The following is a 24954-nucleotide window of genomic DNA, read 5'->3' on the forward strand; positions in this document are numbered from 1 at the left end:
ACAACGACATCTACACTGCCTTTAACAGGATCTCATCTAAAAAAATTAATACTACCTCAATATTATACCTCTACATTAGCTTCACAACAACAACTACACTGCCTAGAACAGGATCTCATCTGCAAAAATAAATATTACCTCAACATTACCTTCACAACGACAACTACACCACCTAGAACAGGATCTCATCTCAAAAAATAAATATTACCTCAACATTATACCTCAACATTACCTTCACAACGACAACTACACCGCCTAGAACAGGATCTCATCTAAAAAAATAAATATTAACTCAGCATTATCCCTCTACATTACCTTCACAACAACAACTACACTGCCTAGAACAGGATCTCATCTAAAAAAATTAATATAACCTCAACATTATACCTCAACATTACCTTCACAACAACAACTACACTGCCTAGAACAGGATCTCATCTAAAAAAATTAATATTACCTCAACATTACCTTCACAACAACAACTACGCTGCCTAGAACAGGATCTCATATAAAAAAATAAATATTACCTCAACATTATACCTCTACATTACCTTCACAACGACAACTACACCGCCTAGAACAGGATCTCATCTAAAAAAATAAATATTACCTCAACATTATACCTCTACATTACCTTCACAACGACAACTACACCGCCTAGAACAGGATCTCATCTAAAAAAATAAGTATTAACTCAACATTATCCCTCTACATTACCTTCACAACGACAACTACACCGCCTAGAACAGGATCTCATCTAAAAAAATAAGTATTAACTCAACATTATCCCTCAACATTATCTGCACAACGACAACTACACCGCCTAGAACAGGATCTCATCTAAAAAAATAAGTATTAACTCAACATTATCCCTCAACATTATCTTCACAACGACAACCACACCGTCTAGAACAGGCTTTCATCTAAAAAAATAAATACTAGAAGCGATCGTAGAATTCTTACATTCGCTTCTGACTTTACCTGTAACTTCTTCATAACTCTATTCGCAATTTCCGGTTACTTCGGCCTGGATTCGGGATCAGCGATCAAATAACGTAAATCACGATTAAAAATTATTTTTTGATGATACGGGAGATATCTTTATTAAAATCAGTGGAGGAAATATGCACCATGTCTGATATTAGCGAACGCAGTGAGCTTCATACTTAATGAGTGCACATGAGAGAATAGGAAACAACAACAACAACAACAACAACACAATACCCTGGCTATTTGGAATACGTGTCGTTGGCTATGACCTTTTGCTTCCAGTTGTTTTTAAATGCTGTGCGGTGTATAAACACGATTGGGTTTTATTTCTATCTTGTGAATATTACTTAACGCGTGCACATGAGAGAATCGGAAACAACAAAAACAACACAATACCCTGGCAATTGTGAACCCGTGTGGTTGGCTATGACCGTTTTGCTTCCGTTTTTTTTTTGCTTCTGCTTTTTTTTTGTTTCCGGTTTTTGTGATGGGGAATGATGCATGCTGGAGAGATAAAGGCATCGTCAGAGACATGAAAGACCCAAATAATATCAGACATGGTGTATATTTCCTCCACTGATTTTAATAAAGATATCTTCCGCATCATCAAAAAATTTTTTTAATTGTGCTTTACATTATTTGATCACTGATTCCGAATCCAGGCCGAAATAACCGGAAATTGCGTATACAGTTGTGAACAAGTTATAGGTAAAGTCAGAAGCGAATGTAAGAAGAATTTTACGTTCGCTTCTAGTATTTTTTTTAGATGAGATCCTGTTCTAGGCGGTGCAGTTGTTGTTGTGAAGGTAATGTTGAGGTAATATTAATTTTTTTTAGATGAGATCCTGTTCTAGGCGGTGTAGTTGTCGTTGTGAAGGTAATGTTGAGGTAATATTTATTTTTTTTAGAAGAGATCCTGTTCTAGACGGTGTAGTTGTCATTGTGAAGGTAATGTTGAGGTATAATGTTGAGTTAATATTTATTTTTTTAGATGAGATCCTGTTCTAGACGGTGTAGTTGTCGTTGTGAAGGTAATGTTGAGGTATAATGTTGAGGTAATATTAATTATTTTAGATGAGATCCTGTTCTAGGCGGTGTTGATGTCGTTGTGAAGGTAATGTAGAGGTATAATGTTGAGGTAATATTAATTCTTTTAGATGAGATCCTGTTCTAGGCGGTGTCGATGTCGTTGTGAAGGTAATGTGGAGGTATAATGTTGAAGTAATATTAATTTTTTTAGATGAGATCTTGTTCTAGGCGGTGTAGTTGTCGTTGTGAAGGTAATGTTGAGGATTTTTTTTTCAGATGAGATCCTGTTCTAAGCGGTGTTGTTGTTGTTGTGAAGGTAATGTTGAGGTATAGTGTTGAGGTAATATTTATTTTCTCAGATGAGATCCTGTTCTCGGCGGTGTCGTTGTTGTGAAGGTAATGTTGAGGTATAATGTTGAGGTGGTATTAATTTTTTTAGATGAGATCCTGTTAAAGGCGGTGTAGATGTCGTTGTGAAGGTAATGTTGAGGATTTTTTTTTCTTCAGATGAGATCCTGTTCTAAGCGGTGTAGTTGTTGTTGTGAAGGTAATGTAGAGGTAATATTTCTTTTTTTAGATGAGATCCTGTTCTCGGCGGTGTAGTTTTTTCAGCTGAGATCCTGTTCTAGGCGGTGTAGTTGTTGTTGTGAAGGTAATGTTGAGGTAATATATTTTTTTTCAGATGAGATCCTGTTCTAGGCGGTGTAGTTGTTGTTGTGAAGGTAATGTTGAGGTATAATGTTGAGGTAATATTAATTTTTTTAGATGACATCTTGTTCTAGGCAGTGTAGTTGTCGTTGTGAAGGTAATGTTGAGGTAATATTTATTTTTGCAGATGAGATCCTGTTCGAGTCGGTGTCATTGTTGTTGTGAAGGTAATATTGAGGTAATATTTATTTTTTCATAGCAAAAAGACTTTAATTTGATATATTTAAGAAGCGAATGTAATAAGAATTATACGTTCGCTTCTCGGCTTTGCCTATTCCATATTAATACTTCAAAGAACCATGCAACATATTGATATATAGCATGAAAGGGCGTTGTATGTTTATCGGGGTGAAGAAGAGACCTCCATCATGGATATGTTCCGATCAATAAAGCCTCCATCTCCTAGATTGTGACTCAATGTCATCTTACCACAGTATATAAGGGTAATTGGTGTGTAAGATTGTTCCAGTGGTGCGAAACTTTCAGATTTTTAAAACGATCTTGAAAATCGTTATTTTATTAAAATTGAAGTGCATGAGGGCCTTACCATTCATGGGTTTCCACTTTGTGGATTCGCTCTATCACGATGAATTTATTGAGGCAATGTTTACGGATTGCGGTCAATGCGCTCGAATAATCGTGTGTTGGGTGAAATATTTCCATATTTATTCACCAAATTAACTTGGACTGTCAACACAATAACCCCCTCAACTCCTCTAACATCATCATCACCATCATCTCCATCAACTCCTCTTTATCATTGCCATCATCATCACTATGCCATTGTTGGATCAAGTTTATCATCACTATTATTATTATTAAAGGAAAGTTTCATGATCTTAATTCCTCAAGAAAATAAACTTTATTTTCTGTTCTTAATGGAGGAAAATAATACTTCATTTTATGTTCTTAATAACTCTTTTATTAATGGAAATAAATAACACAAAAACAATGCACAAATATGTTAATTAAGCATACAATTTGGACAAATTTTGAAATGGAAGTCCCTAACCTGACCCTAATTTCCCCATTACCCCCTAAATGTGTGGATTTGCAAACTTAGAGGGTAATGGCACCACTAATGGCCAAAATCTGGATCCGGGCGGAGGTATGCACTCTACCGAGTGCCCTTCTAGTTACCCTCGCCGAAGGAGAGGGTATTGTGTTTGGGTCTGTTTGTTACTTAGCGAAAAAAAACTTTTTTGCCAAGTCTGTCTGTTTGTCACACGATTTTTGAACACAGTTTTCAAGCAATCGTTCTGAATTTTTTGGTGCATGTAGTTGACCGGTCAAGGGCAACAACGCCTAATTTTGGTGAAGATCTGAATCCATATTCGGATCTGAGAATTTTTTAAGTGATTCTTCACCATTGAAAGATAAGGCCAAAAATGATATATAGCACGATATCGCAAAGTTATGCATTTATTCCGCAGAAAGTTTGTGGACAGGTTGGGAGTGTGACAAGGAGGAATTGATTCAATTTTAGTGAAGATTCGTATCCAGATCCCGATACGAGAATTTTTCAAGTAGTTCTTCACCACTGAGAGATGGAGCCAAAAACTATGTGTAGTATGATGCACCACATGGCCAAAAGTATGTGGACACGTGCTCGTACAACATCACATTTCCAAATCATGGGCATTAATATGGAGTTGGTTCCCCCTTTCCTGCTACAACAGCCTTCACTCCACGAAGGCTTTCCACGAGATGTTGGAACATTGCTGTGGAGATTTGCTTCTATTCAGCCACAAGAGCATTCAGCCACAAGTGAGGTCAGGCACTAATGTTGGGTGATTAGTTCTGGCTTGCAGTCAGCGTTTCAATTCATCCCAAAGGTGTTCAATGGGGTTGACGTCAGGACAATGTGCAGGCTAGTCAAGTTATTTTACACCAATCTCGACAAACCATTTCTGTATGGATCTCGCATTGTGCACGGGGGCATTGTCATGCTGAAACAGGAAAGAGCCTTCCCCAAACTGTTGTCACAAAGTTGGAAGCACAGAATGGTCAAAAATGTCATTGTATGTGCTAGCTTTAAGATTTCCCTTCACTGGAACTAAGGGGCTGAGCCAAAACCATGAAAAACAGTCCCAGACCATTATTCCTCCTCCACCAAACTTTACAGTTGACACTATGCATTCAGGCAAGCAGCGTTCTCCTGGCATCCGTCAAACCCAGATTCGTCCGTCAGACTGCCAGATGGTGAAGCATGGTTCATCACTTCAGAAAACGCCTTTACACCAATCCAGCCGCACTTGGCATTACACATGATGATCTTAGGCTTGTGTGCGGCTGCTTGGCCATGGAAACCCATTTCATAAAGCTCTCGACAAACGGTGTTTGTGCTGACGTTGCTTCCAGAGTCAGTTTGGAACTCGGTAGTGAGTGTTGCAACTGGCAACCGAAGATTTTTCCACGCTACGCGCTTCACCACTTGGCGGTCCCGTTCTGTGAGCTTGTGTGGCTTACCACTTCGTGGTTAAGCTGTTGTTGCTCCTTGACATTTCCACTTCACCACAACAGCACTTACAGTTGAGAGGGACATCTCTAGCAGGACAGAAATTTGATGTACTTACTTGTTGGAAAGGTGGCATCCTATGACGGTGCCATGTTGAAAGTCACTGAGCTCTTCAGTACAGCCCATTCTACTGCCAATGTTTGTCTATGGAGATTGCATGGCTGTGTGCTTGATTTTATCCACCTGTCAGCAACAGGTGTGGTTGAAATAGCCAAATCCACTAATTAGAAGGGGTGTCCACATACTTTTGGCGATGTAGTTTATCTTGAAAAGTTGTGGATGACTTGTGACAAAACGAGGTGGAAGAGTTGGTTAGGTGACAAGAACAAGCCAATTTGATTTTGGTTAAGGTCCGGATTCAGATCCGAACTATGAGTGAGATACAAAATTTAAACTGTTCAGCCTGGTGAAAGTATGTGCTCCACCGAGTGCCCTTCCATTTCACCAAGTGTCACTCCATGAGTGATTTTTGGATTCGCTATATATGCTAGATATCCCTTATTGTCGGGATTTCCGTGTGTGTGTGTGTGTGTGTGTGTGTGTGTGTGTGTGTGTGTGTGTGTGTGTGTGTGTGTGTGTGTGTGTGTGTGTGTGTGTGTGTGTCTGCAACGCGAGGCTCCAGAGCACAAACCAGCGAACCGATTTCGATGAAACTTTGCCAACATGTGCAGTATTTGTTGTGAATGTGCGCGTTTGAATTTCGTTGCCGAGCAACCACCCGTTGCTGTGCAGCGGCCGAAAAACCGCGTACAGTATTTTCAATACTTGTCCTTCAGTTTCGAATGTGGAGATTCGAGACTTCAGAATTAAACACTTCGAGATATTTAGAAAATTTTACTTGAGCCGATTTTTGATTGAGGTTTTATTTTTCAAATGGTAGTCCTTCAAAAATCGGGTGTCTATTCACCGTCATTTTTTATGAGGAGCTTAGGAAAGTGGACGGAGCTTAGGGAAAGTGGACGTGGTTGATGAAAAGTGGGAGTGGCGTAGGAAAGTGGGCGTGGCTTATGAAAAATATTGTGTGACTCAGGAGGTGTGGTCAAACATGAGCATTGAGAGAAGTTTATCGGGTTTTCCCGTCTGTGGTGTGTGTGTGTGTGTGTGTGTGTGTGTGTGTGTGTGTGTGTGTGTGTGTGTGTGTGTGTGTGTGTGTGTGTGTGTGTGTGTGTGTGTCTGCAACACGAGGCTCCACAGCACAAACCAGCAAACCGATAATTTATTTATTTACCGAAAGCGATTCCACACCCACACACCACCTCCAATTATTTATTTATTGACCGAAAACGATTCCACGATCCACACACCACCTCCAATTAATTATTTATTTACCGAAAACGATTCCACGACCCACACATCACCTTTAATGATTTATTTATTTACCGAAAACGATTCCACCACCCACACACCACCTCCAATTATTTATTTATTTACCATTTCGGATTCTCCCGACACACCACCTCCAATTATTTCTTTATTTACCGAAAACGATTCCCCACCCACACACCACCTCCAATTATTTATTTATTTTCTATTTCGGTTTCTCGTGCCAACACACCACCTCCAATTATTTATTTATTTACCGTAAACGATTCCACGACCCACACACCACCTTTAATTATTTATTTATTTACCGTAAACAATTTCACGACCCACACTCTGCCTCCAATTATTTATTTATTTTCCGTAAACGATTCCACGATCCACACGCCACTTTAATAATTTATTTATTTACCGAAAACGATTCCCCACACACACCACCTCCAATGATTTATTTATTTACCGAAAACGATTCCACGATCCACACACCACCTTTAATTATTTATTTATTTACTGAAAACGATTCCACCACCTCCAATTATTTATTCATTTTTTATTCCACCACCCACACACCACCTCCAATTATTAATTTATTTACCATTTCGGATTCTCCTCCCGACACACCACCTCCAATTATTTATTTATTTACCGTAAATGATTCCATGACCCACAGACCGCCTCCAATTATTTATTTATTTACCGTAAATGATTCCACGACCCACACACCACCTTTAATTATTTATTAATTTACCGTAAACAATTTCACGACCCACACTCCGTCTCCAATTATTTATTTATTTTCCGTAAAGGATTCCACGATCCACACGCCACTTTAATTATTTATTTATTTACCGAAAACGATTCCCCACCCACACACCACCTCCAATTATTTATTTATTTAGCGCAAAACGATTCCACGATCCACACACCACCTTCAATTATTTATTTATTTACCGAAAACGATTCCACCACCCACACACCACCTCCAATTATTTATTTATTTACCGTAAACGATTCCACGATGCACACACCACCCTTAATTATTTATTTATTTATTTACCGTAAACAATTCCACAACCCACACTCCGCCTCTAAGTATTTATTTATTTTCCGTAAACGATTCCACGATCCACACACCACCTTCAATTATTTATTTATTTCCCGAATATGAGTCCACGACCCACACACCACCTCCAATTATTTCTTTATTTTCCGTAAACGATTCCACCACCCACACACCACCTCCAATTATTTATTTATTTTCCGAAAACGATTCCCCACCACCTCCAATTATTGGATTCGCTAGATATCCCTTATTGTCGGGTTTTCCGTCTGTGTGTGTGTGTGTGTGTGTGTGTGTGTGTGTGTGTGTGTGTGTGTGTGTGTGTGTGTGTGTGTGTGTCTGCAACGCGAGGCTCCACAGCACAAACCAGTGAACCGATTTCGATGAAACTTTGCCAACATGTGCAATATGTGTTGGGAATGTGCGCATTTGAATTCCGTTGCCGAGCAACCACCCGTTGCAGTGCAGCGGCCAAAAAACCGCGTACAGTATTTTCAATACTTGTCCTTCAGTTTTGAATGTAGAGAATCGAGACTTCGGAATTAAACACTTCGAGATATTTAGAAAATTTTACTTGAGCCGATTTTTGATTGACGTTTTATTTTTCAAATGGTAGTCCTTCAAAAATCGGGTGTCTATTTACCGTCATTTTTTATGAGGAGTGCCAGTTGGCAAAATACGCAATAGGAAAAATCTTGTCAGGCAGAGGAACAATTGTATGTGAACCAATACTGCTTGGCAATGAATTGTCGTCGGTGGATCGGTCAGAATGAAAAGCATCATATCCAGCGCTTCGATCCGAGCGAATCCCTCGTCGCCTACGGGCTTGTTCATTTGTTTGTCTGCCTGTCTGTTTGTTTGTCCGCACAAAACTTTTGTGTCTTTCTCCACACCCGTTGTCGGATTGAGACGAAAATTTTCACCATAGGTGCAACTACTCATGTAGAATGTTGTAAACTATAACATCATAGGTCACGTGGTGTGGCAGCCATGTTGGAAAATGGAAAAACTTTGGACCTCTGTATCTCTGAAACCACACCAAGGAAAAAAATGAAACTTGGCACATGGCAAGTACTCCTCATGGGCAATAATTATTTTTTTTATGACGACATAGGTGCCTTCGTTATGACGTCGTAATTGCTTATGTAGAATGCTAGATCTAATCAGTATGAATAATTTTGAGGGTAATCGAGAGATAAAATCGTCGACAGAAAATTTTTTGATGATGTCACTGGTCACGTGATTCAGCAGCCACAATGTTTTAAATATAAAAAAAACCTTCAAAAACTCTCTGAAGTGGCTGAACAGATTGAGGCGAAACTTTACACGTATTACCACCTATCCATGAGGAACAAAAGGTTCACACATGTGACATGATAGATCACATGGTTTAGGCAGCCAGATTGGATTTACCCAAAAACCTATTAAATATCTTCTTCTCCAGAATGGCTGGACAGATCGAGAGGAAACTTCACTGAACTGCTCCCCAAGCCATGGGTGTACAAGTTTGTTAAGGAATAATTGATGGGTCACATGGTTTGGCAGCCATATTGGATTGAAGAAAAATATTAAATAATATTGATATTGGAATATAATAAGAAAAATGTTGGAGGGGGATCATTTATTAATCAAAAGAGGTGGTGTTAACATTGTACAGGAATTTAGTGAGGCCACATCTAGAATATTGTATGTAGTTTTGGTCACCCAATTCCGGAACGACAGAGATGCCATAGAGAGGTTTCAGCAGGGCAACTAGATTGATTCGGGGCCTAGCTCGACTGAGCTATGAGGAGCGGCTGAAGGAGGCAGGGCTTTATTCACAAGAAAGGAGGCGGTTACGAGGAGATATGAGGGAGATGTTAAAGATAATGAAAGGTATAGATAAAATAAGTGAAAATGAATTATTCAACAGAGTGGACAGTGATAGGAACAGGGGACATAACCTGAGAGTAAAGAAGAGGAGAGTTAAGATGGTAGTAAGGCAGGGGTCTTTTACTTGAAGAGTATTTCATGCATGGAATGGTCTCCCTGAAAAGGTAAAGTCAGCAGAAACAGGAGATAAGTTTAAATTGGAATTAGATAGGCACCTGGATGTTATGGAGATAGAGGGGTTGAGGGATGTTGACAGGACCTTTACGTAGTTTGAGTATTGATGGGTGATTGTGTGCATGTGTACCGAGTGCAGTTGGTGGGGGTCTCGTCAAGGGGTGTTGTGTGGTTGATGTGCGCTTTTAACCAAGCCCATGCCTCCTCCCCTGAGAAAAAAAAAAAATATATATATATATATATATATATATATATATATATATATATATATATACATACACACACACACACACACACACACACACACACACACACACACACACACACACACACACACACACAACACTTAAAAGACATAAATAAATAAATAAATTTTGCATTTTCTTCTTCAGATCTTGTGTTGATAAATTGGTGCAGCATTGATGTCACGCAGGCATTTTTGGCTGAATCACGCAGGGCTGAATGGCCTCGACCTGTTTCTGATTTTCTTGAATGATGTTTTCTCTGAAACTGCTAAAGCAATCGATATGAAACTTCAAAATTATGATCTAGTCGTGATGGGGAATTATACGTTTTACATTTCAACTTGATCGGACACATGGTCTGGCAACCAGAATTATTTAATATTTTTGATCTGGGTTATTTTTATTTTTTTGATATAAATATATATATTTTCTTTTCTTCATAAGGCTCACTTGGTTGAGCCTGGATGGGTTTGAGGCGAGAGGAGTAGCAGCTGAAATGCGAATCCTATCCAGGTTCCTCCTGATGACTTCATCTTTATTTTATTTATTTTTTTCTTGTTTGAGTTCCTTCTGATTACTCCAATGCAGGACTGTACCTATTTGGTCTTCCATTTGATTAAAATTTAATTTATTTTAATCCCATTCTGAATTCAATTGAGTAATAATAAACGTCATGGGTCAGGGTCAGGTGTCCAATAAAGTGGGACGTCTTGGTCATCACTACCAGCAATTATAAAGTGGCAGTTCTCGTTATATCTTATTAATTACATAACACACACCAGGACACAAACACCACACAAAACATGTTCTGACGAGGGTCTGCAATCTATGATTGCTTTTTCTAGTTATTCCTGTTTTTCTGGTCGTGTTCTCCATCAATTTTTCAGTCCCAAACTGTATCCTGATGTGTTGAATCGTCCAGTTTATGTCCTGGGTAAAATCAGGCCTACAGGTGATAGTCGGATGATGGCTTCACTCTGTTTTTTGCCTTGTTTTCGCTCTTTTATCCCAGGTATTGTTACTTTTGCTCCCTCAGCTCAATCCATTTCCCCTCCCCGCTCAAAAATACAACGCATCACTCCTTCTTCACTCTGAAAAAACTCCCAAATAAAGGACAACAAACAACAACAACAACTTTGTTAGAAAAAGAAAACAAGCATTTATCTCAATGCTCAGTTACTCATTTTCCTATCCCTTCTTCTTTTCAATATCTGAATCTTCACTGAATAAAACGTTTCTCTTCCTCCAAGAGCTGTTCATAACATTTTACAAAACGTTTCCAAAATATATTTTAAAATGCCTTACTCTGCCTATTACTCCATCAGGAATAATCCGTTCATGCTTATTCTTCATCAAAATCCCATCCTTTTCTCTTTCACAAGGCTTATTTCCCCAAACCCCTTTACTCCCAAATGCTTAATTCATCCAGCCAACGCTTTCACTTAAAGCCAATTTTTCTTCCATGCCTTCAACCAAAAATATTCTCACCACCATCCCACAAATCAAGTCTGTCGCAGCCTATCCAGTCTGGGAATCCTGAGGCATCCATTTTAGGGAGGCTGTGTGCACACACCAATAATTTCCCCTTCACATCCATTCATGACGTCAAACCCCTGCATGTCAGTTGCCAAACCCCCCCCCCCCCATGTCCTCCCAACAGGGATGACTGCATATATATCTATCTCTCTCTCTCTCTCTCTCTCTCTCTCTCTCTCTCTCTCTCTCTCTCTCTCTCTCTCTCTCTCTCTTTCTCTCTCTCTCTCTCTCTCTCTCTCTCTCTCTCTCTCTCTCTCTCTCTCTCTCTCTCTCGACATAGACCAAGTTTTAATCACTCACCCCAATGGTCTCTTCCTCATACGTGGTGATTTTTATTGTCGCCATGCTAATTGGGTGGGTGTTGGTACCTCTCTTACCAGCCATGGCACTTCTGCAAAGAACTTCTGTGATTCCATGCGACTGACTCAAACTGTGAACTCTCCCACCTGGATTTCTGTCAATGGCAAATCTTCCCTTCTGGATTTGGTGATGACCAACTTCCCCACCAATGTATCTTGCTCTTCCTTTGCTCCAATTGGTTCATCTGATCATGTGCTTGTGAAGGTCAATATCGCTCTGGCCATTCTCAGGGAATATCCTCGGTGCCTTTTAGGTGATGAGTAGTTCTGATTTGCAAAGGAATGACTTGGAATGACTGGCCTTGGAGGCCAGCTTTGCGATGTGGTCAGCCGAGGAAAGGTTATGGCTGATGGTGTGGCCGAGAATTTCAAGAGACAAAACCTCTCCCGATGGCTTACCTGAATAGATAGGTGGATTAATTTGACGATCCTTCCAAAGTGCTAGGGTGAGACTGTGAAGTTTATCAGGATTGAAAAACATGCTTCATTTATCAGACCAGCATCTACACAATTCCAGATCAGCAGAGAGTCATGTACTGCTATCTTCCTGTCAGTGGGAAAGGGGGTACTGTATGACACAATGTGTAGTTGTCTGCAAAAGGGAAGAGAGAGTTATCCAGAGGGGGTGGTGGTCATATGGCAGCTTAGCTGCTAGGGTAGCTATCATTTCTTGAAGCACGACTGTGTCGCTGATGCAGTGCCCCTCTACCAGTACACACACTGGAACTGGTACTCATTTCGCCGACCTCGGAAGGATGACAGGCTGAGTCAACCCCCTGGTGTATTAATTCAGCAGCCGACGGGACTTTAACTCAGGACCATAGGATCCCAAGCCACCACCCTAACCACTGAGCCAACACCAGGCTTGTTATCCAGAGCATCAAAGAGGTCATTCATGTAGTTGAAGAAGAATAATGGGCCCAAAACACTGCCCTTGGGAACTCAAACTTCTGTAAGGAGAGGGGAGAAGAAGGTTCCATTTATATTAACATGTTGACAGTATGAGTGAAGAATTCCACAGATCCAGGAATGGTGGTGGCCTTGTATACCACAGGCAGCAAGCTTGGAAAGCAGAACAGTATACAAAACTTTGTTGAATACCTCATATCCAGGAAGATGGTTCAAACCTCAATGGATTTTTACATGACAATAAGGACACCATGTTTTCCAAATGTTGGATGTTGTTTGTGAATTAATGTCACTTTAACATTTATTTTTATTTTTTTAATGAATGTGAAGCAGAAAAATCTGTTGAAAAATTGCAGCAAAAATACATTTTCCCTCAAAGAAATTTTATCCTAATCTTTCATTTATGCCTCTTGTTGATATTTTTCATAATTGACTGGCATTCTTAATCCAAACATTGAGAGTATTTACGTAATTTGTAAGTAATTATTACAAAGAGTTTTGATGTGGTGATGTAAGGTATGAAAGGGGTTTCATCGAGCAAGTTGAGTGGAGTTTTAGAGACGGTGGTCGGGAATAGGTTTGAAGGCAATAGCATTAAGACAAAGAAACGTAGGGGCAATACTCCAGGGTAGTCACCTGGTAGTGGCTGGGTAAGATAATCAGGGAACCACTGGTAGGCATGGATGATCTACAAAATAAATAATGCAGAAGAAAGTAAATACCTATGGATTTTTTTTAATGCCGTGAACAAACCTTGGTACATCACAGATGATAAAGGTTGTGGTCGTTTCATCGGAATTGTGTGTGGGGCTTCAGAAAAGAAACCAAATACATATTTTGGGGGGCAACACCCCGGGAGACCCTCCGAGACACCGAATTTTTTTTTTAATGGTGTGAACAATCTTTGGTACATAACGGGTGATGAAGGTGGTGGTCAAATTTCATCGGAATTGTGTGTGTAATTTCTAAGAAGAAAGCAAATAACTCTTTTGGGGGGCAAGCACACCTGTTGACCCCCTTTAACTGTGACTTTTTTAATGCCATGAACAATCTTTGGGTACATCATGGGTGATGAAGGTTGTGGTGAAGTTTCATCAAAATTGTGTGTAGTTTCTCAGAAGAAAGCAAATACTTATTTTGGGGGGCAACTCCTGTAGACACACTTAGGACCTGATTTTTTTGTTAAATGCTTTTATGAATGTTGTGAGCAAACTTTAATAATGAACGTTGTGGGAAAGTATCATCGAAATCCGATGTGTAGTTACCCTGCCCTGGCGAAGCGAAAAGCAGGGTTCGGCATTCAGTTGCGTACGTGCGTGTGTGTGGCGCACGTGCATGCGTGCGGCGCATGTGCGTGCATGCATGTCTGCAATTAAAAAAAATCATTTTCTCGGCAACCATTGGTCCAATTGACACGAAATTTTACCATTGGAGTGCCTCTGCCTGTGGAATTTTTTTCTTAATAATTGTGACGTCATTGGTCACATGGTACAGACACCATCTTGGAAAAAATTTACACCTCAAACTGCTCAATGGAAAAAATTGAAACATGGCTCATTGTCAAGCACTCCCAATGGGGAATAAGATTTGTTGATGATGATGTCATCAGTACCTTAATTATGACGTCATAATTCGACAAGTACAACGCTTGATTCGCTCAGTATGAATTTTATTTCACTGCAATTCTTAGTCCGATTGACACAAAATTTTCACCATAGGAGCGCCTCCTCCTGTAGAATATGTTAATGATAATTATGACGTCAATGGATACGTGGCACAGGCACCATTTTGGAAAAAAACTTTACTCCTCTATATCTCTGAAATCACTCATCTTGTATATTATTTCCGAGTTTGTGGTTTCGTGTCGCGCTATCTTCGACTTTGTTCTGTGCTCGAGTAATGTGATATTCGGCTTACATTACCTCAAAGACCATATGAGGTGCATGGTACAAAAAAAGTAAATAAAATGGTTCTGAAACAGTGAAGTCGTGTTCCACTTACTGCAGTAAAGTAAAATTACTACTGATACTCTGCATCAGTTCCTTTCTCAAACACACCCACCCCAACATGTCGCGCAGAGCGCGGGTTATGCTAGTGTAAAAAATTAAGACCGAGCTCATTGTCAACTCCTCCCCATGGGGAATAAAATATGTTCATGATGATGTCATCGGCACCTTCATTTTGACATCATAATTCGACAAGTACAACACTTATCCGATCATTATGAATTTTTTTCTCAGCAACTGTTGGCCTGATGGACCCGAAATTTTCACCAGAGAATTGCCTCCTCCTGTGGAATATTTTAATGACAATCATGATGTCATAAGTCATGTGGTATAGGCACCATCTTGGAAAAACCAAAAATGCATTGCACCGCAATATCTCCCAAACCGTTGACTGCACAGGGTAAGTATTCCATGAATACCATCAAGTTAATCATTGTATTGATCGAAGGCTTGCACATAAATCAAGTGGACGACTAAAATAATAGACATCAGAATATTACAAGGACATTCGTATAGAATGTACAAATACTAGGACAGCACATTTAGTGTGTGTGTGTGTGTGTGTGTGTGTGTGTGTGTGTGTGTGTGTGTGTGTGTGTGTGTGTGTGTGTGTGTGTGTGTGTGTGTGTGTGTGTGTGTGTGTCAGTCGTTGCTCACTGCTATCTCCATATGTGGGTGGGTTTGAGAAGGTGAGATGGAGACTTACCAGGTCTCAAAGTATCCACCTCCAAGAGCATGTGTGGTGTAAGTGTATGTCTTCTACATGTTTGCGCCGGACACTTCCAACCCCTCCTTATTTTTCACAAATAAAAGATAACTCCAATGCTTTCAGTCTTGTTATGCTTCAATTATCTTCGATCAGGGATACTTGATTAGTTTTTCTTGTCAATTGTCATTGACAACAAGATAATTGACAACCGCATGGCTCTTGCTGAATGGGTCGAATGTACGGTGCGAAATTGAAAATAATGTTTGCAATTTTGAGATGTCAACTATTTACAGTAAATGTGTTTCATCAGCTGCCAGAGTCATTCGAATTATTTGGAAAAGACTGGATTTTCTAGACATATCCATTCATACAGCGAGACTACTTCATTCACTCTCAAGTATTCCTTAAAGTTCGATTTTTTTCAGTTTTAAAACACTCATCAATACCGCACAGGTTAATTCGCAAGTCTGTGGTCTGAAATAGAATCGAAAAAGAGCACGGAAGAGGGATTCTTCAATTAAAAGAATAAATTGTTGTTTAAAATAAGGTAAGACAGATATTTTTATTTCAGTAATTGACTCTTTACTTGGAGGTGTGAAATTACTTATCACCACTTGTTTTTTTTTGTTTGTTTGTTTGTTTGTTTGAAGATTTTTTTTATATAACTTTGTGCAATTGCATTAAATAACTAGAAGGGCACTTAGTAGAGTGCATACCTCCACCACACAATGCCTGATCCACGAGAACATATCGAGCCCAATACATTTTCGAAATATCTCGCTATACAGTACTATATCGTTTTCAGCCCCATAGTGGGGCAACTTAGCATAACAATTGTGCATTTTGTGAGGAAAGCACCAAATTTGGCACACGAGTAGCCTATCATGTTATTAACAGATTTGGATATTGGGCCATCTCAAAATTTTTGATGGCAGTGGAAAATGGCTGCCATAGCTATCAGCGGCTGAATTTGAGATGGCCCAATATCCAAATCTGTTAATAATATGTTAGGCTACTGGTGTGCTAAATTTGGTGCTTTCCTCACAAAATGCACAAATGTTATGCTATATTTAGCTAAGATGCCCCACTACCATCTCTCAATGGTGAATAATCACTTAAAAAATTAAATAATTATCGTATCCAGATTCGGATTCAGATCTTCACCAAAATCGAATCAACTCGTCATGGTCATACACCCAACCTGTCCACCAAGTTTCATCCGAAGCCGTTCACAACCTTTTGAGACATCCTGCACACAGACAAACAAACAAATAAACAAACAGACAGAATGTGGTGAAAACATAACCTCCTTCACCTTCGGTGGCGGAGGTAAATAATAACAATAATTAATGAAATACATTTTGTGGTACCTGTTTCTGTAGACTCAAGAAAATGACTGTGCCAGACTGCCATGTTCATTGGTTGTCTTAAAATAAGGCCCTGGCTTTGCAATACAGGTTCAGTACTTTCAATAAAAGCTTGAAGATGTCTTCATAACTCATCTTAATGACAAGGAAGTGCTTAACCTTTCCACTATCTTTGCCTTCTAGACAATGGTATATGGACACAACTCTGGTTGGTCTCTGATTACCACGAGCTTGGATCACTCTTTAACTACTTGTGCTGCTTCACCTTCAGCATGGAGGGCTTGATAAGAGCCGCCCTCTCCATTACCTCAGGCCTTGCACACCTCCATATGGAAATAATAGGCACGCAAGGTGAGGACTTACCTGCTCCACACTATGACCGCTTCACAACAAAGCTTTTTCATCTGCACTGAATGGAACAATTAGCATTATTTACCCCTACAAGTCATCTTTGTTTTATTACACTCGCCAGAGGAGAGGGTATTGCTTTTAGGTCCATTTGTCTGTTTGTTTGTCCATTTGTTTGCACAGAACATGAGTATTTCTCTCTGCAACCATTTGTTGGATTGAGATGAAATTTTCACGATCGGAGTAACTACTCATGTAGAATGTTTTAATGATAACGATGACATCATAGGTTACTTGGTGTGGCAGCTATGTTGTATTTACTCGAAAACCTACAAAAAAAAAATCTTCTCCAGAACGGCTGGACAGATCGAGGGGAACATTCACAGAAATGTTCCCCATGCATTGGGGATATGAGGGTATTCATGAATAAATCATGTCACATGGTCTGGCAGCCATATTGGATTGAGCGAAAATCTTTAAAAAAAAATTATTTCTCTTGAACCACTTCATCGATCGACATGAAATGTCACAATTACGATGTAGTAGTGATGGGGAATACGTGTTTTAAATTTCAACCTGATCAGACGCATAGTCTGGCAGCCGAAATTATTTAATTTTTTGATCTGGGTTCTTTTGGAATTTTTTTTTTTAAATAAAGCTAACTTGGCTGCACCTGCATTGGTTTGAGGGTAGAGGAGTAGCAGCTGAAACCCGAAAGTCTTGGTACCCGGTCATCATTGCCAGTAGTAATAAAGTGGCAGTTATAGTTATGTCTCTTATTAGTATTACCTCTGCCACCGAAGGTGAAGGAAATTATGTTTTCACCCCTTTCTGTCTGTCTGTTTATTTGTTTTTTTTATGTACAAGATATCTCAAAAAGTTGTGGATGGATCCAGATGAAGTTTTGTGGACAGGTTGGGTGTGTGACAAGGACAAACTGGTTAGATTTTGCTGAATATCTGGATCCGATTAGTCGAATTTTTTAAAGCGATTCTTAACCATTGAGAGATAGGGCCAAAAACGATATGTAGCACGATATCTCAAAAAGTTGTAGATGGATTCGGATGAAACTTGGTCAACAGATTGGGTGTGTGACCACAACAAAGTAATTCAATTTTGGTGAATATTCGAATCCGGATCTGATAATTTTTAAAGTGATTCTTCACCATTGAGAGATCGGGCTCAAAAATGATGTATAGCACGATATTTCAAAAGTGTATTGGGCCTGATATGTTCTCGTGGATCAAGCATTACAAGGGTGAAGGTATGCGCTCTACCGAGTGCCCTTCGAGTTAATTATGTAACACACCAGTACATAAACACCACACAAAATACACTCCACAAAACGGCACAAACACCACACAAAATAAGTCCTGGCGAGGGTCTGCAATCTCTGATTGCTCTTTTTCCTGTTTTTATTTTTGTACATGTTTTTCCTTTTGTACACATCACCATTCTATATCAAGCAAATGTGGTTGCACTACTACATGAATCAAGTGGGGGCATGGAAGCCAAGTCGATAGGACACTAAACTGGTACAAGCAGATGTATGTGAAATCCAGCTGAAGGCAGAAGTATTTGACATTTGGATTCTAAGCTTCTGGAAAAAAAAGTCTGCTCCCTGTAGAATTACCCTTTTGCTTTTGGAGTGTTCATTTTAAAATCTAGCTGTTTCAATAATGACACTCGGGAAACTAATGTTACCGCTCTTTTTAGTTTATCTCTGGTGTTTGGTTAATGGTTAGGGTGACCGGCTTTGGATCCTCGGGTCCTGAGTTCAAATCCTGCTCAGCTGTTGAATTAATACCAGGTGGGATTAACTCGGCCTTTCATCCTTCCAAGGTCGGCAAAATGAGTGCCAGCATGCTGGTATACCGTGTCGGAGTGGCGACCCGTCCAGGATTATGCCCAATAGCCAAGGAGACTGCTTAAGCAGCACCAACGCTCTGCACAGAGTATGGTCCCAATCCCCTCCTCCTCCTCTTTTTAGTTTGACTTCCAGGTGGCATCAGTGCATGATTCCTAGTTGACTTAAATTCCCTTGAGGGGAAATAGGAATGGGCCCAGGAATCTGCACGGAACAATGGGCCCAGGAATTTCCACCCTACCTCACCCTCTAAAAAAGAAGTTTGCTTCCGTGTCCATCTTGTCCACCCCTTGCGTTCTCCCCTACCACTCGTCATTACCCACATCCCTTCTTTGTCCGTCTCCATTTATTTACTTCCTTAGCCCTTCTATTGGCGTTTCCCTCTTCTCTTTTTGCTGTTCCTGATCTTATGTTGTTGTGTCCTGATCTGTTCTGTTCGTTTTTCCACGGGCCTTGACCTGGTATGCAAAAATAAATAAATAAATAAATAAAGAACATAATCCGCTATCGTGTATAATATGCAGGGCACTTTACAGATAAAATTATCAGGAAAATACCAATTTATGTGTTTAACCCGCACCCCAAAATTTACCCAGGAAAAATGAACTCCGGTTCAGGACTGGAAATTTAGTTAACCCAAAAGCAGTGTTTTTCCGATCTATGGAGAAAGCCATTTGAGATTTTTTTTTTTGGTGGAGGGGGGGGTTGTTTGTATACATAGTCAAGGCTCATGGTAGAGCTCTAGTACACTGAATGGATCAGGGCATAACATTCCAACAGGATGCAAAACACGCATGCATGAGGTGGACAAGTTGGACACCGAAGGAAACTCCAAGAAGGGAAAACTGGAAAGTGGAGGGATTTGGGTGGGGTTAACAAGGGTAGAAAAGATCATGGTTTTGGATTGGGGATGGTCTGAGATGGTGGTGAACAGCTGTCTTGAAGAGCTGGAGGACAGAATGAGATTGAAGAGAATGTGGAAGTTGATTCCACATGTGGGAAAAAAGAGGAACAAATGAGTGGAGGTGAGCAGTGATCCTGGATTTAGGTAGCTTAACCAGAAGGGGGTGATGGTGGACCATGTGAGTCCTGGAGAAAGCACCAAAAGACCAGAGGGTGCAAGACAGAGAGATCACTGACCTGACTGTAATGGTGAAGTAAGACGCCCATCGACAACTTCATCGCGGAAGATTTTAATAATTTAAAAGGCCTTTGACTCCACGGTGTCAAGCTGAGCAAGATGTGAGTCAGGGGAGCCAGCCCAGAGGGGAGAGCAGTACTCCATCAAACGGCAGATAAGGGCATTGTGGGTGGATAGGAGTTGAGGTGTACCAAGGAAGGACTTTGTATGATGGAGAATGTGCAGTCGGTGGCTTGCTTTGAAGGCCAATTTTGAAATGTTTTTTTCCAAAGATAGATCATGGCTGATAACACTGAACAACAAAATTTTTTTACTGGAGATGTGTAAAGTGATTTAGACTAATTTGGGTATGCTGATTTCAAAAATCATAACCGTTTTGCTGTATCACGTCAGGATTTTCAGTAACAGAAATATTCCCATTGCCTAGAAGTCAGGATTTCAATGAAATTTACAAAAATTCATTTATTCATTTATTTCATCATGAATGCTTCAAAATTATAGAAATTACAGAAAAACTCCACTAGAATGTAATTAAAAATGCTTTAGGCATTTGGCTTTGCGTTTGTGCTGCTCTGTGTCAGTTTCACGATGCAGGAACCAGCAGAAATCGCCCATCATGTTCGGGTTGTGCCGCCCTTGGTAACGCGTCTCCATGAGTGAAATCTCTTGGTGGAATCGCTCGCCGTGCTCGTCCGAGACTGCTCCCAAGTTGTCAGGGAAGAAGTTCAGGTGCTGGTGTAGGAAATGGATTTTCAGGGACATCCTGGAGCCAAGTTTCCTGAAGGACTCCAGCAGCTGCTGCACTATTTCTTCATAGTTGTCCGCGCGCTCGTTCCCCAAGAAGTTGTCCGTCACAGCTTTGAAGCTCCTCCACGCTGCCAGCTCTTTGGGGTTTAGAGTTGTCGGAAAAGTTTCGTCCTTCATAATCTGTCGGATTTGCGGTCCAACAAAGACACCAGCCTTGATCTTGGCCTCCGACAAGGTGTTGCCAAACTTTTCCTTGAGGTATAAAAACCCACGCCCATTCAGATCCATTGCCCGTACAAAACTTTTCATCAAGCCGAGCTTTATGTGGAGTGGTGGAAGGAAAACCTTGGCTGGGTCGACAAGGGCGACATGCTTCACGTTGTGTCGACCAGGTACATGCTCTTTTCGCTCTTCCCAATCTTTCTTCGTCCAGTGATTCTTGTCGTCTCTGCTATCCCAGAGACAAAGAAAGCACATGTATTTCGTGTAGCCTGACTGCAGCCCTAACAACAGCGCCACCACTTTCAAGTCTCCGCAGATGTGCCAGTTGAAGTCATTGTACTTGATGGAATCAAGCAGCTGCCGCATAGTCTCATAGGTCTCTGTCATGCCGAACGCGTGAGCCAGTGGGACTGATGGTTTCTCGTTGCCATTGTGGAGCAAAACAGCCTTCAAGCTGTTCTTCCCCGAGTCGATGAAGAGGCGCCAGTCTGCAGGATCGTGATCACACCCAAGTTCTTTCAACAGACCGTTGATGTCACTGCAGAATGTCATCGTGTCTTCCATCTCAAAGAACTCAGCCATGTCTCTGTGACGTGCTCTGAACAAGGATATCTTGGTGTTAGGTTCAAGTAGATTCCACTGCTGCAGCCTTGATCCAAGCAGCTCTGCCTTCGCCTTTGACAGCGAGAGATCTCTCACAAGATCATTTAAGTCTCCCTGGTTCAGAAGGTGTGATGCTTGAGTGTCGGGTTCAAAAGGTTCATCATCACCATACTCTTCACCACTGCTTACAGCTATGTTCTGATCAGCTGGAGGTGTTGGAACGGGGTTCTCGTCATCATGAGGCACAGGTTTACGAGCAGAGACGCAGTCAGCGTACTTGATGTGACCTTTATTCTTCTTATTGAAGCCGGCGATGCTTGTGCAGCAGAAATAACAATCATCATGATGATTCTGCGGCTCACGCCATATCATGGGCACTGCAAATGGCATGCTCGTGCGCTTGCCCACCAACCACTGAGTCAAGGTTGTGTGACAGCTTGTGCAGCAGATGTGTGGTGCCCAGCTCTGTTCTTGGTCCCCCACCTTACACCCGAAGTAGTGAAAGTAGGCGGCCTTCATTTTCACTGCTGTAGATATACTTCGCTGTTGATCTTTTTTGGTATACCGACCACAGACATAACAGAAGTTGTCAGGATGATTGGTACAGGAACGCCTACTCATCTTTATCTGAAAGAAAGAAATATAACACAAGTTAACAACAATTGTACGAAATAGACATGTTAAAGACATATGTAAATTTCATTGAAATCCTGACTTCTAGGCAATGGGAATATTTCTGTTACTGAAAATCCTGACGTGATACAGCAAAACGGTTATGATTTTTTGAAATCAGCGTACCCAAATTAGTCTTAATCACTTTACACATCTCCAGTAAAAAATTGTTTTTGAAATTTGTTGTTCAGTGTAATTATGAGACCCAGGAGTTTCAAGGACTGAACTTCCTCAAGAGGATTGTAAAGAAAGTAGATAGAAGGGTTTGTTATCCCTGTGTCGTAAGAGGCGACCAGGGTTGCGTCAGGAAGGGCATCCGGGGTAAAACCTGTGCCAAATCACTATGCGGATCATACGGATGATCCGCTGTGGCGACCCCTAACGGAAGCAGCCAAAAGAAGAAGAAGAAGAAGAAGATAGAAGGGTTTGCCAAACGGTCCTTTCGGCGAGAGATGGCGAGAGTGTGAGATTTGTCTGGATATAAATAAATATTCCAAGTGTTTGACCAACTTGTAATTTTTTTTTTCAAGGTCTTAAGAAAAGGAAGCCGCTGCAGTCTGCCTGTCTGAAGGAGAGGGATGTAACGACAGAGGGTGGAGTCATCAGCAAATAGATAAAGAGGATTTTCCAGAGAGTCAGAGAGATCATTGATGAAGATGAAGAATAGGACTGGGTTCAGAATACTGTCCTGGCATACTACAGCATAGAGAGAGAGAGAGAGAGAGAGAGAGAGAGAGAGAGAGAGAGAGAGAGAGAGAGAGAGAGAGAGAGAGAGAGAGAGAGAGAGAGAGAGAGAGAGAGAGAGAGAGAGAGAGAGAGAGAGAGAGAGAGAGAGAGAGAGAGAGAGAGAGAGAGAGAGAGACAGAGAGAGAGAGAGACAGAGAGACAGAGAGACAGAGAGACAGAGAGACAGAGAGACAGAGACAGACAGAGAGACAGAGAGAGAGACAGAGAGATATTGATTGATATTTTGTGGAAGAATTCACAGGCTGAGTTAGCATCAGGGGCAGTACATATTCTAGACCAGATCTAAAGAGAGAGAGGGCTGCTTGCAGTCCGTGCCAATCTGCTTGACTGAAATGCCAGACTCGCCAACGTTGAGGTAGCTCTCTGAAAATAGTCAGAGAGATGTTGCTTTTCACACGCATATAATCAGATGAACCAATTGGTGCAGAGGAAGACATATCTCATGCTTTCGATACAGTCTGGCATCCCCCGCCTTACTCTCAAAACTCTGCCGATGGCATCCGTGGCCAACTCCACACATGTCCAACTGACTTCCTTTACTCTCGTAGCCAACTTGTGGCTCTCAACGAAATTATTTTGTCTCCACTCCCAGTCAATGCTGCCGTGCCCCAAGGCAATGTTTTGGGCCCAATCCTATTCCTGATCTTCAATATCACCGTAATGCATATTATTCATTTGTTTAAAAACTTTTTTTATTGATGAATTGTATATTTTCTATTTTATATTCTGTTTTTGTAGTCTGAAGTTGATGATCTCTGGGTAGAGACACGTTTGTGCATGGCCCCAATGACCTCAAGGGGTCAGCTCATCAGTGCATTGCTCGATGAAGCCTTTGAAATCCCCCGGTAGGCACGACAATCTGTTTGCATCAGCGTTTGCACGGCCGGGGCGAGACTTCACTGTGAAGTTAAAATCCACATGTTCGGCCACCCACCTCTGACTAGTAGCATTCAGTTTGGCTGTAGTCAGCACATATGTCAGCAACCCCACCTCCTGTTTAGTAGCGGAGTAAGGCAGAGCTACTGTGCTTGGGTGGAAGACGGACATTACTGCTCACAGATTACACAGTTCTGGCTGTTATGGGACGCGAACTGTGCCTTGCTGCTCTATCAAGCTAGGAGGTGGAACACAGTACTAAACCGACGAGGTTGCATGTTCACAAGTAAATAATTATATGGTGTGTCATCCTGATGAGTTCTAACAAGGGCAAAACCATGGTTGGTGACTCATCTGTCCATTACTTGGAACTTTTAAATCCTTGGTCTTTAAAATGGACTCGAGCATACTCTGCTGAAGCTATCCAGGCAGGAAGTGAAATGGTACGCATGCGCTCATGGCGTTTAATGCCATGATGCATTTATCAGGTCAGAAGGGCCTCATGCTAAGTTTCTTTTTGTTGGAACACGCTCATTGGGTGAAACACATAATATATCTTTTGGGGGCCTATTCTCCTGACTGGTATTGAATGCATTAAAATGCTGAATAAGAATGAGTATCCTTGCTGAGGATGTAGTCAGTATTTCAGGTGTGTGTGTGTGTGTGTGTGTGTGTGTGTGTGTGTGTGTGTGTGTGTGTGTGTGTGTGTGTGTGTGTGTGTGTGTGTGTGTGTGTGTGTGTGTTGGATTTGGGACAGGAAAGCCAGCCATCGCTCATCGTGACCTCAAATCCAAGAACATCCTTGTGAAAAAGAATGGCACGTGCTGCATTGCTGACCTGGGTCTGGCCGTTCGGCACAACTCTGTATCCGATACGATCGACATCGCCCCAAACAGCCGTGTGGGCACCAAACGGTAACCAACCTCCAA

At 41.1% G+C, this 24954-nt stretch overlaps 1 protein-coding gene across 3 annotated transcripts in view; it reads left to right on the forward strand.

Annotated features, from left to right (window-relative positions):
• Positions 1-24954, forward strand: part of LOC147028327 (TGF-beta receptor type-1-like) — a 122110-nt gene that overhangs the window by 75268 nt on the left and 21888 nt on the right. For 2 of the 3 annotated variants that reach the window (XM_085878624.1, XM_085878622.1), the window contains 2 exons: positions 16986-17153; positions 24783-24939. In XM_085878624.1, coding sequence (XP_085734750.1) covers positions 16986-17153; positions 24783-24939 — 325 coding nt within the window. The remainder of the gene's footprint in view (positions 1-16985; positions 17154-24782; positions 24940-24954) is intronic. The other variant, XM_085878625.1, reaches the window with a different exon arrangement.

Source organism: Eptatretus burgeri, chromosome 4, assembly GCF_056783735.1.
Source record: "Eptatretus burgeri isolate ZD-2024b chromosome 4, Ebu_testis_v1, whole genome shotgun sequence".
Lineage (NCBI taxonomy): Eukaryota > Metazoa > Chordata > Myxini > Myxiniformes > Myxinidae > Eptatretus > Eptatretus burgeri.